The sequence below is a fragment of the Pleurotus ostreatus genome, assembly GCF_014466165.1.
Source record: "Pleurotus ostreatus strain PC9 chromosome Unknown scaffold_2, whole genome shotgun sequence".
NCBI lineage: Eukaryota > Fungi > Basidiomycota > Agaricomycetes > Agaricales > Pleurotaceae > Pleurotus > Pleurotus ostreatus.
In genome coordinates this window covers 4,492,335-4,510,796 of record NW_023503157.1, presented here as the reverse complement: position 1 = coordinate 4,510,796, position 18,462 = coordinate 4,492,335, and the positions used below count along the sequence as shown (strand labels likewise).

Sequence of the window (18,462 nt, the reverse complement as noted above, 5' to 3'; positions counted from 1 at the left end):
GAGACTGTAGCTTGTCCTTAAAATATGCTAGGTATATACTGTCAATTGTATCCTATGTAATTTCGCATTCTGAACACTTTTGGTCACTCAAGCAAGTCATGAAAGTCAATCCCTAAGTCAGTAGCCCACTATTTGCTACTTAAGTTCGCATTTTTGCCCTTCTTGACTGCTTTAAAATGGCCCTAACTACTTCGGAGCTTTTGCATCTTATGCTTTTTATTATTCTGAACAACATTCCTCTATATACCTAAGCAATTGGAGCAGGTTCTGACCATGTTTCATTACAAAAAGTGTCATTAGAGCGGAATTTGAAGTCCCTAATGTGGGCTACTGACTGTGAGAAACTAATTTAGTAGTGAGGTCGGAGTTGTGATGTATTGTAACTGTGAGAAAATGCGAACACTCAGCTGCCTGAATAGGCAGGTCAGGGGAAAGAGGGAACAGGGGCACATTAAATAAAACACAAAGATAATTCCACAGCTTCCTCAGATGGTGGCGCAACTCGGCGCAACAACGACCCAGTCCTGGGGGATATATATGGGGAGGTTTGGGGAGCTGTTGCGCCGAGTTGCGCCACTGTTTGAAGTGGCTGGGGCCAGTATGGTAGTTTTGCAGGTAGTAAACGTGCTGCTGGATGATGAGGAAGCGGCGCAACACGGCGCAACAAGTTGTCCCATATACCTTGAGGGTATACCTAGAGATGGGTACTTGTTGCGCCGAGTCGCGCCAACATCCTGGCCGTTGGCACCCTCTTCTCCTCGTACCGAAACGGTATTTGAGCTACAGCACGAGGAGGAGGGCAGCTATCTCCGTAGGAATTTTATCAGTATACTCTCCTAACATGCCCGGACATATTTTGTCACCTAACCCTGGGTCGGGGAGCGACGGTTGCTTCGCTGTGCTCAGCGAGATTCTCGACGAAGAAGGGGGCACTGGAGCGTGGGGAAGTGGCGCAACTCGGCGCGACAAGGTGATTCTTCATCAGAACACCCTAACGGAGGTGTGTGAAGTTGTTGCGCCGCGAACGGAGAAGGTCGACCGATTACACCCTGTAATCCGTCGGATAATATAGATAGGACGAAGGGAAATGCGACGTAGACTGCGCCAAGCACCCCCACCCACAGATGAAGTGACTTAGGTACGTTCATCATGACATATAAACAACAGTATATTAACTACAATACATAGTACGGGGCGGGCGCGGAGGCCCAGTGAGATGAAGAACAGAAATGTATGCACTACAAAACATAGAAAAGAGGAATTTTTGAGCCGTAGAATCAAGTGGAAATAACTCAGTCGACGATGAGGCCAGCGTGAGGTGATGTCTTCGGTGAGAGTCTCAATGCTAAGCCAACCGTATGGGCGGCCAGGAAGCCCACTGAATGGAGGGCTGTAAGTCCTACGGCTGGGTCGACACACGTCGTAGGCCGGCCAGGCAGCCCGCGTTGTGAATGAGAATGTATGGTAAGTAGGGTATACAAACTTTATACAATGGGGGGAGACGTACGTATGCTCGTCGTGGGCTTCCACGCGGCCCATGCTGTAGGTGGACTGAATATATGTGGCCGCTTGCATGCATGGGCTTCCTGGAAGGCCACAGTGAGTGTATGACCAACAGAATACGTACTGACTTACTCGTAGCTTGACTAACAGGTGTAGACTCCGACAGCACGGGCTTCCTGGCAGCCCGTGCTGATGTACACCCTGTAATCCGTCGGATAATATAGATAGGTTGTTGTGGAGTTGGGGAAGAAGACGAATTACGAGGCGTATGTGATGCTGTTTGCAATGGAGGAGCTGATAGTTGAAGGTGACTTGCTGAAAGAGCCGGCGAAGGAGGTGGTGGAGTATGCGGCTCAGTATGATCTGGTGAAGTCTGCCTTTGTGTAGGAGAAGGTAATCGTGGCGTGACTGAGCGAGTGCGAGAGGGTGGCGTTGGGGACTTTGATGGAGGAGGAAGAGGAGGTGAAGGCGAAGGTGGTGGTGGTGGCGGCGAAAGCGGTGAAGGCGAAGGCGGTGGTGGCGGCGAAGGTGGTGAAGGCGAAGGAGGAGGTGGTGGCGAAGGTGATGAAGGTGAAGGTGGCGGTGGTGGTGGTGGTGAAGGTGAAGGTGGTGGTGGTAAATTTGAGGAGGTCGAAGCAGCAGGATGTGATGAGGAAGACGATGAAGCGATGGGATCCAATGGCTGAACTGTGCGTACAAACGGTGAACTAGCTATAGACAAAAACATTGCACCAGGGGGGAATCCAGGCAATATAGTGTCGGTTTGAATGCAGAGAAACTGCTTCAGAAGGGCATGCCAGGACGGAACATGAGCTAAGTTTATGAGTGCCACAGTGATCTCCCTGGTAAACAAAGTGGAAACTTCTTCGCTCTTGAGTTTTGCACCGCATATGAACTTCCTGAATGTCGTGTCCTCAGGGAAGAGTTTGTCGATCTCTGCCCATAGAACCAAGCCATGGTTCAAAAGATAAGCCACAAGCTGCCAAAGTGGTGAGTGTAGTGATTTTAAATTGAGCTAATATCATACCTTTCGTGGCCACTTATCTTGTTGAATGTTCTCCAGCTTTAAGTTGCTGTCTGGTTTACAAAAAGGCAAGGCACTTTTGAGGGCAAGCATGGGATATTGCTGTTCATCATCCAAAGGTGCAGCTTTTGCAACACTCAGGATTGATACTAGGGACTGTGGGTCACCCAGGATTACAATCAGCTAATAAGCATATTCTCAGTTACAAATAGTACCATCAAATATTATAGACTTACAAACCGCAATATCGTATTGACGATATGTATGACTTGCATGGGATGTCCTTGAGGAAGAGCCATGATACCATCACGGATTGGACGCGCAACAAAGGATCTAGGCGTCAACATCTAATATTTTGATGAGTGTGTATGCAGCAGTATATTAATCATATAGCTTACCAAACGTGAGTTCAGCATACCAAAGTCGTCATGTATGTGGTGAAACTCAAAGCCCATTTGAACGAACTCAGTATCGTCCCATGTTTCGCAAGGATAGCCGCGTAAAGTAGGCAAGTGTTCAACCCAGCTTTTGAGGAGTGTTTTATTGACGACTCCACTGAAGACTCTGTTCCACGAGACGGCATCGGATGCATACCACGCTGTACGTAACAGAGATCTCTTGTTACCCCAGTGCTGGTCTGTGTCCTCTGCGTTGCAAAGCCGCTCCAGCCGAAGTATCGCGCCAGTGGATAGAAACTCTCCATGGGCTTTGCAAGTCTCCAAGATCATAGCAACCAGCTATACGCAAGACAGATAAGTTCACAGTGCAATCTTAAAGAGAGCCCTTACCTCAGGATTGCGACTTGCACCTAACTCTTTCATCATAATGTCGAACTTGCTAGATTGTGCGAAGTCGGGGCAGGTGATGAGCAGATCTCGTAATGGGCGTAAGGCGGCAGGCATGCGTAAAATGAAGTTGAGATAACCGCGGTTGGGGAATGACCGAATTGTTTTTGCAGCGATAGTATTCCTGTTCCCATGGCTGTAGCAAGCCATGAGAACATTAATAACCGAGGGAAGAAGAACATCGTCTGAGTTCTCCAGCGCTGTTTGCCTCTCGTTGATCTGCGCCATGTAGAGCTCCATAGTCCGGGGCTTGGATAAATCAAGCAGCTCTGAGTAAAGAGTGAGTTATTGCAACTGAAAATAGAAGATTCAACATACCGCGACGGTAAACCAAACATTTCCAGTGCTTCAGCCAGAGGTTACTGGCGCAAATCGCAGCAAGACGATGCTGACCAGCAATGACCAGGAACTCAACAGGCTTGCCATCGACAATAGGATGACTCCATATGCCAGGGCCGGTAACGATTGGGCAAGGGCCCTGAGCGATGACGAGTAGAGGGCTGTTCTGATGATACGGACCCAACAGGCCACTCTCAATGTCGTTGACGAATTGCTGAACATGGCCGGGAATCAGAGGTCGTTGATCTAGCAAAAATGTATCAGTTTGGTCTTCAAAATGGGAAAAGAATGTACCTGGGTGAGGCTGAGCATAATTCAAATCAAGAATAAAATGCCCAAGTTCAAACTCTGACAGTAAACTACTGAGCTCGCTAGGGCTTTCTGCACTAACAACATCAGACTCTACTTGAATTTTTACAGGAGGAGGAAGTTGTAAAGCATCAGAAGATAGTAAAGAAGGAAATTTATCAAGAACTTGAGCAAAAGGAAGTAAAGAGGCCATTTTTTTTATATATACTATATGTATTTGATCTGTTTTTGTATATACTGTATCAATTTATGTAGTAGAAAACTGGTATAGCAAGACGGAGTAACTAAAACTAAGCAGTTGTTGAGGGATTCAGTTGAACAACAATTCACTCAAAGATCAGATAGTGGTAAAGAAGAAAGAAGAGAAATTGATGGATTGATGTCAGATAATAATTTCGGACTCCGCTTCAACTGTAAATTAGCTATACAGTTCTTCCATAACACTTTCCCACGCCAGGACGTCAGTATAGATTTTGCATCTTTGAGTTAAGAACAAACTAAAGGAAGATGAGACTTCCCTTCTCATTGGTACTTTCTGATGCTGCTGGTTCACCCTCTAATCTTACATTGTATTGAATCAGTTCGATGTAATTTCGCATTCTGAACAACTCAAGCAAGTCATAAAAATCAAATCCAGAGGCATTATAAATCAATCTTGTTGCTAATTTCGCATTTTGGACACTGTAGCTTGTCCCTAAAATATGCCAATGGTATACTATCAATTGTATCCTATGTAATTTCGCATTCTGAACACTTTTTGCCACTCAAGCAAGTCATGAAAGTCAATCCCTAAGTCAGTAGCCCACTATTTGCTACTTAAGTTCGCATTTTTGCCCTTCTTGACTGCATTAAAATGGCCCTAACTACTTCGGAGTTCTTGCATTTTATGTATTTTATCATTCTGAGCAACTTTCCTCTATATACCTAAGTAATTGGGACAAGTCCTGCCCTTGTACTCACAAAAAAAAAGGCCCTCTGAGCGAATTTTGTTGTTCTTTGCCTGTGGGAATGTCCCCTAGCTCCCCTGGGTCATGTGCTTACAGAATACTTCAGAGGTTTTCTGTAAGCACATGATCTAGGGGGGCTAGGAGTCACCTTCTGGCTGTACTTCGCATTTTTGCTCAATTTAAATGGCAATACCTGTTGCTACAAATTGCCCCCCACATCGGATTTATGTTTCTTTACATTCTGAACAACTTTGTCCACTCAAACAAGACCTGTAAATCAAATCCTGAGGCAGTACAGCTCATTCTTCCTGCTAATTTCGCATTTTGGAGACTGTAGCTTGTCCATCAAATATGCTAGCTATATACTGTCAATTGTATCTCATGTAATTTCGCATTCTGAACACTTTTCTACCCTCAAGCAAGTCATGAAAATCAAATCCTGAGTCACTAACCCTGTATTTGCTGTTTAAGTTCGCATTTTTCCAGCTTTTGACTGTCTTAAAATGGCCCTAACTACTTCGGAGCTTTTGCATCTTATGCTTTTTATTATTCTGAACAACATTCCTCTATATACCTAAGCAATTGGAGCAGGTTCTGACCATGTTTCATTACAAAAAGTGTCATTAGAGCGGAATTTGAAGTCCCTAATGTGGGCTACTGACTGTGAGAAACTAATTTAGTAGTGAGGTCGGAGTTGTGATGTATTGTAACTGTGAGAAAATGCGAACACTCAGCTGCCTGAATAGGCAGGTCAGGGGAAAGAGGGAACAGGGGCACATTAAATAAAACACAAAGATAATTCCACAGCTTCCTCAGATGGTGGCGCAACTCGGCGCAACAACGACCCAGTCCTGGGGAATATATATGGGGAGGTTTGGGGAGCTGTTGCGCCGAGTTGCGCCACTGTTTGAAGTGGCTGGGGCCAGTATGGTAGTTTTGCAGGTAGTAAACGTGCTGCTGGATGATGAGGAAGCGGCGCAACACGGCGCAACAAGTTGTCCCATATACCTTGAGGGTATACCTAGAGATGGGTACTTGTTGCGCCGAGTCGCGCCAACATCCTGGCCGTTGGCACCCTCTTCTCCTCGTACCGAAACGGTATTTGAGCTACAGCACAAGGAGGAGGGCAGCTATCTCCGTAGGAATTTTATCAGTATACTCTCCTAACATGCCCGGACATATTTCGTCACCTAACCCTGGGTCGGGGAGCGACGGTTGCTTCGCTGCGCTCAGCGAGATTCTCGACGAAGAAGGGGGCACTGGAGCGTGGGGAAGCGGCGCAACTCGGCGCGACAAGGTGATTCTTCATCAGAACACCCTAACGGAGGTGTGTGAAGTTGTTGCGCCGCGAACGGAGAAGGTCGACCGATTACACCCTGTAATCCGTCGGATAATATAGATAGGCCCATAACTACTCCGGAGTTTTTGTATTTTATGTTTTTCATGATGCTAAACAACTTAACTCTACATACCTAAGAGATTGGAGCCAGTCCTGGCCTTGTATTGAATAAAAAAAGGCACTTGGAGCGGATTTTGCTGGTGGGAATGCCCCTTGAGTCCCCTGGATCATGTGCTTACAGAATACTTCAGAGGTTTTCTGTAAGCACATGATCTAGGGGGGCTAGGAGTCACCTTCTGGCTGTACTTCGCATTTTTGCTGAATTTAAATGAGAGGACCTGGTGCTACAGATTGCTCCACACATCGGACTTATGTTTTTTTACATTCTGAACAACTTTGTCCACTCAAGCAAGCCATGAAAATCAATCCCTAAGTCAGTAGCTCACTATTTGCTACTTAAGTTCGCATTTTTGCCCTTCTTGACTGCCATAAAATGGCCCTAACTACTTCGGAGTTTTTGCATCTTATGTTTTTTGTTATTCTGAACAACATCCTCCTATATACCTAAGCAATTGGAGCAGGTTCTGACCATGTTTCATTACAAAAAGTGTCATTAGAGCGGAATTTGAAGTCCCTAATATGAGCTACTGACTGTGAGAAACTAATTTTGTGATGAGGTCGGACTTGTAATGAGTTGTGACTGTGAGAAAATGCGAAAACTCAGCTGCCTGAACAGGCAGGTCAGGAGAACAGGAGAACAGGGGCACATTAAATAAAACACAAAGATAATTCCACAGGTCAGGCCCAGGTGGGCCCAAGTGGACGCAACAACGACCCAGTCCTAGGGAATATATATTGGGAGGTTTGGTGAGCTGTTGCGTCCACTTGGGCCCATTTCCCACACCCATGGAACCAGTATAGTGGTTTTGCAGGTAGTAATGCAGCTGCTGAACAAGGAGAAAGTGGCCCAAGTGGACGCAACAAGGTTTCCCATATAGCCTGAAGGTATACCTAGAGATGGGATTTTGTCGCGTCCACTTGGGCCCACATCCTGCGACTTGGGCCCTGTTCCTCCTCGTACCGAAACGGTATTTGGGCTGTAGCATGAGGAGGAGGGCAGATATCTCCGTAGGAATTTGATCAGTATACTCTCCTAACATGCCCGGACATATTTCGTCACCTAACCCTGGGTTGGGGAGCGACGGTTGCTTCGCTACGCTCAGCGAGATTCTCAACGAAGAAGGGGGTGTGGAGGGACGGCGGGACAAGAAAAGGTGGACGCGACAAGGTGATTCTCCATCAGAACACCCTAACGGAGGTGTGTGAAGTTGTTGCGTCCACTTTGGAGGAGGTCGACCGATTACACCCTGTAATCCGTCGGATAATATAGATAGGTCAAAAAACGGGGGTGAATAGGTCAAAAGTATAAGTTTTGGTCAAAATTAACCCAGCATTAGGCCAGGACTCAGTGGATAGGGTTGGGGAGCGACGGTTGCTTCGCTACGCTCAGCGAGATTCTCGACGAAGAAGGGGGCGTGGAGGGACAGCGGGACAAGAAAAGGTGGACGCGACAAGGTGATTCTCCATCAGTAGGCCCTAACGGAGGTGTGTGAAGTTGTTGCGTCCACTTTGGAGGAGGTCGACCGATTACACCCTGTAATCCGTCGGATAATATAGATAGGTGAGTGTGTATATATTGTCGTTGAGATATTCTAATGGCTCTCTCATACGTATATATCTCTAGGAGAACGCGTCTGTGGTCGATCGGGTGCTATAGGTTGATGGTAAGTCAGTCCTTTTCCAAGGTCGTGGGGTGGTTACTGATGACGATTTACTCGATTGCAGGGATCGTGACGATCGATGACTCCGTACTAAGAACTCTCTTGTACCGATGTCCCATTTCACTAGTGGATCGCTGCGAATACGCCGTACTAGGAACATCCTGTACCGTGTATAGATCTTACGGGATGCCCGATGTATCGTACTGGGAACGTCCCGTACTGTATATCCATATCCTGTCTACTCCACGCTTGTAATGAGCTTGGCGATGGCAATACCCCGTCGACCATACGATTCATGCCAATCCTTATCCGCCCCCCTCCCCAAGGCCTAGATGATAGGCTGAAAAGGCCAAGGTCAACGTGGTGTCCACGTACATTTAGCGTCTCCGGATCGCTCGTCATTGGCCTGTTCGAATAACGTTCTCGCCGTCCGTAACGCACGCTCGATGGCCTTGATGTACTTGCGGCTCATGGCGACGGGGGGCACGTAGACGTCCCGAAGGCCTATACATTGGGAGTTGAACGCGTCGTATTAAGTGAATACCCAACGTGATCGACGGGCGTTCGCGAGCAGATGAATGGTCATCATCTTGTCGTAGATAGCAAGGGCTATATACGCGTCAGTCGTGGCATCTATATTAGTTCGTTCTCTCCGCGTCTTTGGACACGGTGATGGCGGTAGCGTAGACAGGGGATGAGGGGAGGGTTGACGTGGTGGTAGGGAAGAAAGGAAGCACGGATAGTGCGAGGTCTTATGCTGTCACCGCACAGACCAAGTCGTCTCCGTATTCCGATGACCGAAATGGCCACTTTCGATCGTGTTTGGCACTTGGTGATCCAAATAAGAACAACACTGTCGGGCGTTCGTCAACGCAATACGCCTCTTCGTCCTCTACATCCATCATCCCTCTCGTCGCCACGAACGACTCGTCCTTCTTCACCTATACAATGTCTGAATCGTCCGCCATGAAACGCGTTAAGGCCCTGATACAACTGGGTTGCAAGTTGCTCGTGAATACTCGTAATCTAATTAAAGAAGTCGATGTCAGCAACATGATCGATGGCGATGAAGGGTTAGATCGCAAGGAGATCGAGGCTAGCATAATATTCCTAGAGAAAGTCACGGCCACCGAGATCGCGGCGCTTCGACAGTTGCAGCGAAGGCAGCAAGGGGACCGCGAATACGATGTAGAAGAAGATTCATGGGGTACGTGTTGTCTATATATGCGCATATAAGTACCAACTCGTTTGTAGACGATATAGCAGACGAGGTTCATGTGGTATTGGATAACGAGATTATCACTTGGCCGCCTACGCAAGTGGACACCACCACCGCGTCCAGTAAGCGGTTGCTCGACCAAGCGGATGGAACTGACGAAGATGGCACTGCAATTGACAAACCATCCAGAAAGAAGACCAGGCGAAGCGGGGGAAAGAGGGCTGGGCATAAGAATACATCCAAGGACGACAATAAGGATGACTCGGGCAACAAAGACGACCCTAAGCCTACTCAGCCTACCAAGAACGAAGAACGGGCGAAGGCAAATGCCGTAAGTCTATTCTGCTCATTCTATCTATTATCACGTACTTAACGGTACTGTATTTTAGATGCAGTTAGATTTCATTATTCGATCGGTAAATATGAAGAATAAAGCCGGCGTTCATTCTCTGTGGCGCCGTACTATTGGTTATGAGAACGGGGATCATAGAGATGCAGAAATCACGTCGTTTGCTCGATTGTTGCAAGGTTATATGAAGCTTACGAGCAAGGACTTGGTGAGGGACTACACATTACCTTGTATACGGATCCTTTTGACGATTATACAGGATACATGGTTCGGGGAAGTAGTCAGAAAAGACGGGAATTTCAGGGTACAAATCGAAGCGATCGCGCTGGTGAATGAGTCGGAAGATTCTATGGAGCGCATGGGGAACTGGAGCAAGGTGGGTCGACTCGCAAATATGTAAATTATCGTACTGACGTCTACAACAGTCGTTGGCCACGTTCGAATCAAAGTCAAAGGTACATGATCTCGTCCAGAATGTTCTGTCGATTATCGTGCAGATTCAAATGGCCGAGGAATGGGGAAGCCGCGGGAGGGCATGGAAGACGAAATATATTACCGACTCGTTCGAGATTTTGAAGCATAAGGAGATCCAACACGCGAAGAGCGAACTGACGTCGAAGGAGTTCCAGGCCTGGTTCGAGAAAACTCGCGTCAGGTTTAGAGATATCGAACACAAAGCTGTGACCGCGCGTAATTGGACGCTATCTGTTTACAACGAGGCAAGCATTAGTCTTAGTTATGCAAATGATAATATTCTGATGGTATTTTTAGTTCGGTTCGATCGTCTTGTTAGACAGTCGCTGGAACGCGAGTAGGTATAGCAAAGACCAACATAGCGCAGGTTTCGGATCGTTCTTTCAGTTCTTCTTCGACAACATACCCCATCGTTACGCCGTAGGAGACGAAGCTACCCGTTACCCCGATGAATTGCGCTACGATGTCGAAGCCCCGATGGTCAAGTATCACTACGGTAATGAAGATAACAACGATCACACTGTAATCGAGACCGTCAGGTTCATAACAGGTGACGATACCGTAGCAGGCTATGTGGCAGATTTTATCAAGAAACGACGCATCAGGCGCGGGAAGCGTGCAGTCAGAGGGGACAGAGAGGATAACGAGAACGATGGGAGTGACGAGACTGGCGGGAGTGGCGAGAACGGAGGGAGTGACGAGACAACAAACGAGTACGATTAAACGACTACACCGTGTACCACATGCATATACGTAACGTCTATCCTACGGCGGCGGCCATCTGTGGCTTTTATACATCACAGTCCAATGGATACACAACATCAATATGTTAGTGATATTAAGTCCTTGAGGGTCGGGAGTTGTCGATAACCATTGTTCAAAGTCTGGGCGGGTTGTCGGAGGTGGGGGGTCGAACGTATCGAGTAGAGCCTTCCTCCACCTGCGGCCTTCTTCTCGACCTTCGGAACAAGCGGCCGGTAAACAATATACCGCCCATGCAAAGTTCTTGATCACGTCCGCAAACTCGTCACACGTTTTGACTGTAGTTACATGCGGGTGTGCGTCTATATCGGTTTGTCGCATACAATGATAACAAACGTGTTGATCCTCTTGGAAACGCAATGTGGTACGAAATTTATTAAATTCGCTCGCCGCCGTCACAGTGCCCGACAAGTTAACCGATGATCGCCAAGGGTTGAATAAACCCGACTCGCATGTCATGTAGAGGTTTTCCTGGCAGCCAGTATGCGCATTGCCGAGTAAACAGCATATAACGCATGTGGCCGGGCGAATAGAGAAGAACTGGTCTATAATCGCGAAATGCCCCCGACGAACATCCGACAGTTCTTGCCGCTCGTCGACTGCCTCTTTTCTTAGATCGGAGATGGATCGTGCGGGTGCTGGTTCACTAAGACCACGCGGAGAGGCGTATGCCGAAGTTGTAAACGTAGAGACGACCGTGTTGTGTCGATGAGCTTGCTTCTTCGTATGTAACGTATCAGAGGGTCGTGTGTTGCCTATGTCCACTGGCGGGGACGCAGCGTCGACAATATGGGGTAACGTGGGCCCTTTATACGTCGGGACGGATGGTAGGGTGAGCTGGTAACGCGTAGTAGACGGTCTCGATGTTGATCGATCGGATTGGCCCGATGGCTGGCCCGTGTTGCCGTGGACATTCGGATAGTGCGAGCTGAATACATCATCGTCTGGCGTAACGGATGGTTGACCTCTGGCTATACCCCGCTCTTGGGGCAAAAGAGGGGGGGGCATGCTAGTTTCATGTGTGGCATTGGTACGACCTTTTCCTTTCTGCCGATGTGCCGAAATTGTGGGTAGAGATAGCTAAAAGGGTGGTTAGTATATTATACGCAATAGAACGTACGTGCCTACAAACCTCGGATGAATTGATAGCTGATGGTCTCGACATTGATTGTTTAGATGCTCGGGATCGTTGGACGGTATGCAAGGGACTGGCAGGTGTTGGATATGCCTTATGTGTCAGTAAACGATCGTCTGGCGAGGCGGGAGTGTCGAACGGATGAACGGCTATCATATCGTCTGATATGTCGTCGATTGTGTGTATCAAGTTTGCGGTTGGTTGCGGAGGTCTGTCGACGGATCCAGGAATATATCGCCGTTTGCTGTCTGGCGGCACAAGAGAGGTATTGATATGGGGAGATGGGCGCGTGATCTGAGATGAGACGACGGGTGTATTGGTTGAGCGGACGCGATAATTGCGAGGCCCTGGTTGAGTTGGTATTAGAGACATGGACTTGGTAAACTAGGTGAGCGTTAGCCAACGTATACGAGGCTTGGTCTATTGGACTTACCTCCGAACTCTTACAGCGCGTGCATAAAACCGCTCGACTGCTACCGTGAGATACACAGCTATATGATTCGGTATCGAATTCGCCCATGCATATACGTATACAGTCCCTTTTCGCATACAACATGTTCATGATGGCAACGCCCGCAAAGTCTGGATCAGGAACGGCGGACGCCAGCAGCGGTAGAGACCCAAGGATGTAAGCGTATGCTTGCTTTCCATCGCGACCAGCGCGACCCGTCTGCTGTACCGCATCACTGCCGTTACGAGCGTTGACGGAGATGACGACTCTGACGTGCGCGTAGTCAATACCGTTGCCAAATCCAGTGGTGGCAATCAAGACTTTGGGGCGCCCAGCCCTCCAGTCATGTGCAACCGCTTGCCTCTTCTTGGCGTCGTCTTCGTCGTCATCGCCAGTAGACCCTTTGGCACGATGAATGGGGTAACGAGTTCGTTCGAACACGTCGTCGCATTCCCTGTATGAGCTGCAATATATGAGCACTCGTCCGTCTTCATCCAATTGATCCACGTGTTCTGAGCATATTTCTTCGACCTGATTCATCATCTGGTCATACGCGCTGAGGGCGGAATTGTTTGAGAAGTGTTGAGCATCGTAGCAGATATTGGGTCTAAACGTGGGGGCTCGGATTACATGTACGGTGTCCACAGGAATGCAAGAGATTCGAATGATCTCGTCGATGCTGCATTGAAGTAGCGTGGCGCTAAGGAAATGCACTTGGACCCCAGTACGAGTCAAGAGTGGGAGGGTGTCGTAGCAACGCCTGTATTGGGCGGAGAGTATTATTTGGTGGGCTTCGTCAAAGATGATGCGCCGTATAAGGCCCATCTCAGCGGATGCGCGGACAAATCGGACGAAATCGGCTGTGCCTGCTGCATGAGCAGATACAACGAGAAGACGAGTGGACGACAGATCTGTAGCGGAAGAGGGCCAACGACTGACGGGTATACCCAGTTGCTGGGCCGTCTCAAACTGTTCGTCTGCCAAGGCGACAAACGGTGAGATAACAATGGTAATGCCGTCCTTTTCTGCCAGCGGTGGACCGTAAAACATGAGAGACTTCCCACCCCCGGTCGGGAGTATACCGACGACCGTATACGTGTTTTGCAATATATACTCGAACATGGTTGCTTGCTGAGGGGATCGGAAGCTCTCAGAGCCGTATAGCTTCTTCACGACGTCGAGACGAGACAGTTGGACGTTTACAGCGGACGAAGACGGAAGATACGGGGGCGCAGGGTGGGGTAGACCGTTATATAGAGCTCCCGCAACCATAGATGAAAGGTGGTCGCCTATTATCGGTAAAAGACGCTCAAGAGCTCGTTCCAGTAGATCGGCAGCGTCTCGGGGATTGCTAGAGTTGGTAGACGTATCGCGGGTACACTATGCAACAGTATTAACCAAAGTAAAACATAGACCGTAAACGAAACGCTTACTGTAGCAAGTTCTCTACTCTCTTCGTCATCTACAAGGTCTATACTCGACAGATCGGGCCAGAGTCCGAGATACTTTTGGTAGCCAATACCGTATCTCTGTGCGCGAGTCACGTCTACGGTAGATATCGAGTCCAATGCAGAACTCTCAATAGCGTATACACTGTCCCCGATACGACCACTATGCCCGAACAGCGAGTTCAAGGGGTCCTTATTCTGCTCTTCTTCGTCCGTGGCCTCGAGCGCGATGTTAGCCTTGTGCCGCAGTACAAACTTCATAACGTGTCGCCAATCCCGTATACCGAACTCTACGTGAAAAGCGGGCATAGTATGCTCTCGAAGAACACGGGTCATACGTTCTGCGTTCATCGGAACTCCGTGATATACGAACACGTATCGAGTATATGCAATAGCCTGTTTGTGCTGCTTAAATTGGGCCGATATCACTGACGCTGCGTAATACACGAAGTTTATAGTGATGATCAACACTCTAGCGAGACGCGGGTCGACGCCACGGGGAATCAATGGAGCGCGTCCAGTTATCTGCTGAGTCTTGATGTACGACGTCACGAAAGTAAGGATGTTGTTGATGAAGAACATATGCCGTTTTCCGTGATCGTTGCGATACGTCAGATGGTCGAGTTCGGAGCCTCTACCAGCGCCTGGCCAGGTGGTGACGGTCGCCGCGTATAACGTGCTGACTAGAGAGTCAACTTCGTCTAGCCAAAGACGACAGTTGACTTGAAACGTGTAAGCTAAGGTGTCAGACAGAATGACGGCAGAACCCTACCTGGTTTGAATATCTCCGATGGCGCGGCGCCAGGTATACTTGTGGCGAACTCGTCGCAACCTTCTCGAAGGAAATGCTTGAGCAGAAGGTTGCGTTCGTTTTTGAGGTGATTGCGAGGGTCAGAAAAGAACGAATACCCCACACCCACGTCGTGTAATCTGTCTAAGTATGTGTTTTGAGGGTCGCCTATCTGTAAAGCGGTCTTGATTTTCTTGTCAATATCGTCAAACTGCCAACCACGGAGTATCGCGTCGAGTTTAGATTCCGCGTTCGATATCAGGCCGACGGCGTATTCTTTGAACTTGGCGAACGGGATAGGGTGCCCATCTACGCTGAAGTATGTCTTGTCCATCGCCATTACGAACCTAGGAAGAGAATATTCTGACTTGGCGATTGAAGTGTTGACGTGGATAATCGTCCGGAGGGTCGTGAATGGCGTACGTTCCAACTCTTGAAGGTACGGCTTGACTCGGTCTCGATATGCTCTTGTTATCGAACGTAAGTCTTCTATCGATTGTAGTAACATAAAAACTCACCCAAAAGCGTCGTCAGTATATTCTGCGGCATGACGGAGACACTCTGTGTACCCTATGGCCTGCCAACACCATTGGATCGCGCTCAGCGTATGGGAGAGCGCTTGTGCTTTCTTGAAGTTGCCATCGCCGTCTGGCACGAGGTGATGCGCGATGAGGAAGCGAAGTATGGGGGTATTGAGCTCGCTCTTCGCGTGTTCTATTGGATGGCTCGATAATAGGGCCCAAGCCAGTTCGTGTATGTGGGAATGCAGGTCTTCTTCGGATATGGTGTCATCGTTGGAGGACGTATACACTCTGGAGCTGAGTCTTGTTTGCTCGGCGGTCATGTGAATGGGGTATCCTGGGATGGGCTGTTTGACGCTACGAACCAGCATCGTCAAATAACAAGAAAATATACGGGCGTAACTGTCCAACGTGGACTTTTGCTTAGGGTATGGAAGTGGGGAATGATGGAGCTTCGTCCTTTCGCGTCAAGTCAGAACGACTTATTCGAGCAAAGAAAACGACTTACACCTCTGGAGAATGAACTTGCTGTAATAATTCACGATGGCCCCCGTGTTTTACACCCTCTGCGATAGTGACGATGTATCGGACAATCATGTCTGGCATGTTATCGTAGTCTTGGGCGTCTGCGTACGGCGGGTGAGGGTATGACTTGAGGTATTTGATGTCGACGCCAATTAATGCTGTATCCCAATGTAAAATAGACTCGAATACGGTCGGCTTCGTTATCAGGGACACCGTGTCTGACATTGGCAAGGGTTCATGCCCTGGAATAGATGCTAGAAACGCGTCGTAACGGGGAGGCTCAATGCTAAGGGGGAGGGTGTTGACGCGGATACATCGCTGAATGCCACGATACTTGTAGATCCTCTGTATTTTCACAGGAGCGTAATGCTTGGTACGGTCGACGATATCTCCATGATTCTCGAAAAAGTGTCGATCACGCGCTCTCTCCGATGCAAAACACTCGTTGAAGCATTGCGAGGATGGGTCGACGGTACATAGCCAGCCTTGTATAACGGGTATTACGGGAATTGCGTCTGTAGAAGACTCGCGCGAAGGGAATTGGATAGGCTCAAACGCATCGCATAATCTTAAACATCGTTCGATATAGTCCACGTCGAGTGAACGCCATATAGAGCTCCTGCATCCCGATGAGGCCTTGGAAATATGGGCGATCGCATTTTCCGCGGATACGCCGCTCGCGCATTGTACGCAAACAGTGATGTTGGTTGGTTTGTGAACGAAAAGGCCGACTGAGCGGATATAGGAATGGGCTGTTTGAAGATCTAGACGTTGTTCAGACAAAACGGGCTGCACATAGTCAGTTTCTTCGTTGGATTGAGAGTCTATTGACGCGATAGACGAGATGCTGCCTCGCTTCGACGGTGGACCTGACGATAATGCCTGCGACGGTTGATAAAGACGACCTGGCGGAGGAATACGAAACGAGGATGTCGACATCGAGTCTTCGTTATCATCGTCGAAGTCAGTGTGTTTCGGTGAAAAAGCGGGGCGGATTAAGGTTGTTGGCGTTGCGAGTATCTGCGTCGAGAACAGGGATCGGATAGGTGAGGCTCGAGAGGACTCGTGCATCGATAATCGTGGAGTTGGTATCGAGTCGATACGCCTGCGTTTACTGGATGTCTCATATTCTAGCGCAGGACTATGTCTCCTCCGAAACGATGGAGTCGAAAACGCGGATGCGACATAGCTAAAGGTTCGAGATACGCTCCCGAGTAACCCGCCAGACGGTTCGTCCAAATGGTGTTCACGATAATGCCGTCGGAAGGCGGATTCGTGCGACGTCTTGAAGTCGCAAGAGCAGTGAAAGAAACCATCTAGCCGTTGAAAATTCACGACAACGCCAGCTACACAATCATGAGTCGTTATGAGCAGGTAAGCGTACGTTTACTCACGTTTAACGGATATACTGATGTCGTCTTCTTGAGGTTCGGCACCCGGGCTCGACATTGCAAAAGGGCTGCAGGATGTTCCTAGCAGGCCAAATCGACAGACGTGCGTTTGGCTGCAGGATATTCCTCGCAGGCAAAGCAATCAGGCGTATCTTGCTAACTTTGTGGCGACCACAAACGTTATTCAGGGAGAGAGAACGCGCGAGAGAGGGGGTTCAGAAGAAGGAGGGCGTCGACGAATTCACTCAGGCGTCCGACTTAAACGTGAATGTCGGTTGGCTCCGTACGACAGAGAAGCAGGCGTACATGACTGGTGGACGGGTAGAAGGTGATCGTCGCTTGGCGTATCAGATTTCCGATCAGGTGCACGCAGACGGTTCCCGTCGGCGTCGATCGACCAGTTCAAGAAGTCCCTATATCCAAAGTCCCTGGTTGACGGATAGAAGGCGATCGTCGCCTGGCTCAGATTGCTGACTAAGGTGTATACAGACGGAACCGTCGGCGATAATCAAACAAGTCAAGAAGGTGTTGTATCCAGGATATCGACGCAGTACATGTTGTATATATTGTATGTGCTCAGCGGCGCGATCGAGAGCGTATTCGACTACTGGTGTCGAAAGCGCGTTGAGACCATCGCGGAGAACCGTCGAAAACGGTTATGGCGCTGACGAATGTACCGGGTCGGGTTGCCACAACGGCGTGTATGGTGCTGATGCGCTTGAGATGGCGGCGAGTGAACCCTCTGAGGGTTATATGTCTCCGATGGTCTGACCGGCTGCGATGAACGTTGGTACTGCGGGGGTCACCGTATAAACTGCATCATATAGTCACATTGAGGAACGTACGCGATTACCCATACCAGATCCTCATTCCTGCGGCCTGTGACCTCTTCGACGTCCTTTCTAAACCTCCGCTTCGTGAATAGCTCGTGAATAGCATGTACTATTTCGTTGAATTCGGGTTTGGGAAGTGCGCAGATGGCATCTACGGCTCTAATCGACGGCATTGGATGGTGACTCTGTTGGAGTGAGTCGACGTGTTATGAAAGAGACGAACGCGTACTTGTGACTGCGACCGCATCCTTGTTAAGACGAGTGCCGCGTGTCGAGTTACGGCTGAGTTAGTATGTGGTGATAGACGATGTGGTAGCGGTATTGGTGATCGCAGAGACAAATAGACGCTTAGGCGCTCGTGTCGTTTGGCCTTACTTATGCGCGCGAGAGTTTACAGTACGGGCTAGAGGCTGGTGCGCGCAAATGGTACATTCAAGAAGTAAACCAACTCCGCGCCGATCAATCAAACACATAGTA

At 48.8% G+C, this 18,462-nt stretch overlaps 2 protein-coding genes across 2 annotated transcripts; one reads left to right on the top strand and one right to left on the bottom strand.

Moving 5' to 3' along the window:
- Nucleotides 1–9,035: 9,035 nt before the first annotated feature.
- Nucleotides 9,036–10,852, top strand: PC9H_004451 (uncharacterized protein; the record flags this gene model as incomplete). The annotated part of the gene is made up of 6 exons (XM_036774035.1): nt 9,036–9,294; nt 9,342–9,637; nt 9,696–9,863; nt 9,915–10,031; nt 10,081–10,362; nt 10,427–10,852. The coding sequence occupies 6 exons, from the start codon at nt 9,036–9,038 to the stop codon at nt 10,850–10,852; spliced, it is 1,548 nt and encodes a 515-aa protein (XP_036635508.1).
- Nucleotides 10,853–10,894: 42 nt separating this feature from the next.
- Nucleotides 10,895–17,210, bottom strand: PC9H_004450 (uncharacterized protein; the record flags this gene model as incomplete). The annotated part of the gene is made up of 8 exons (XM_036774034.1): nt 10,895–11,971; nt 12,024–12,410; nt 12,460–13,857; nt 13,911–14,647; nt 14,698–15,182; nt 15,234–15,695; nt 15,745–17,107; nt 17,156–17,210. 8 exons carry the CDS (start codon nt 17,208–17,210, stop codon nt 10,895–10,897), a joined length of 5,964 nt encoding a protein of 1,987 aa, XP_036635507.1.
- Between the last annotated feature and the right edge of the window lie 1,252 nt (nt 17,211–18,462).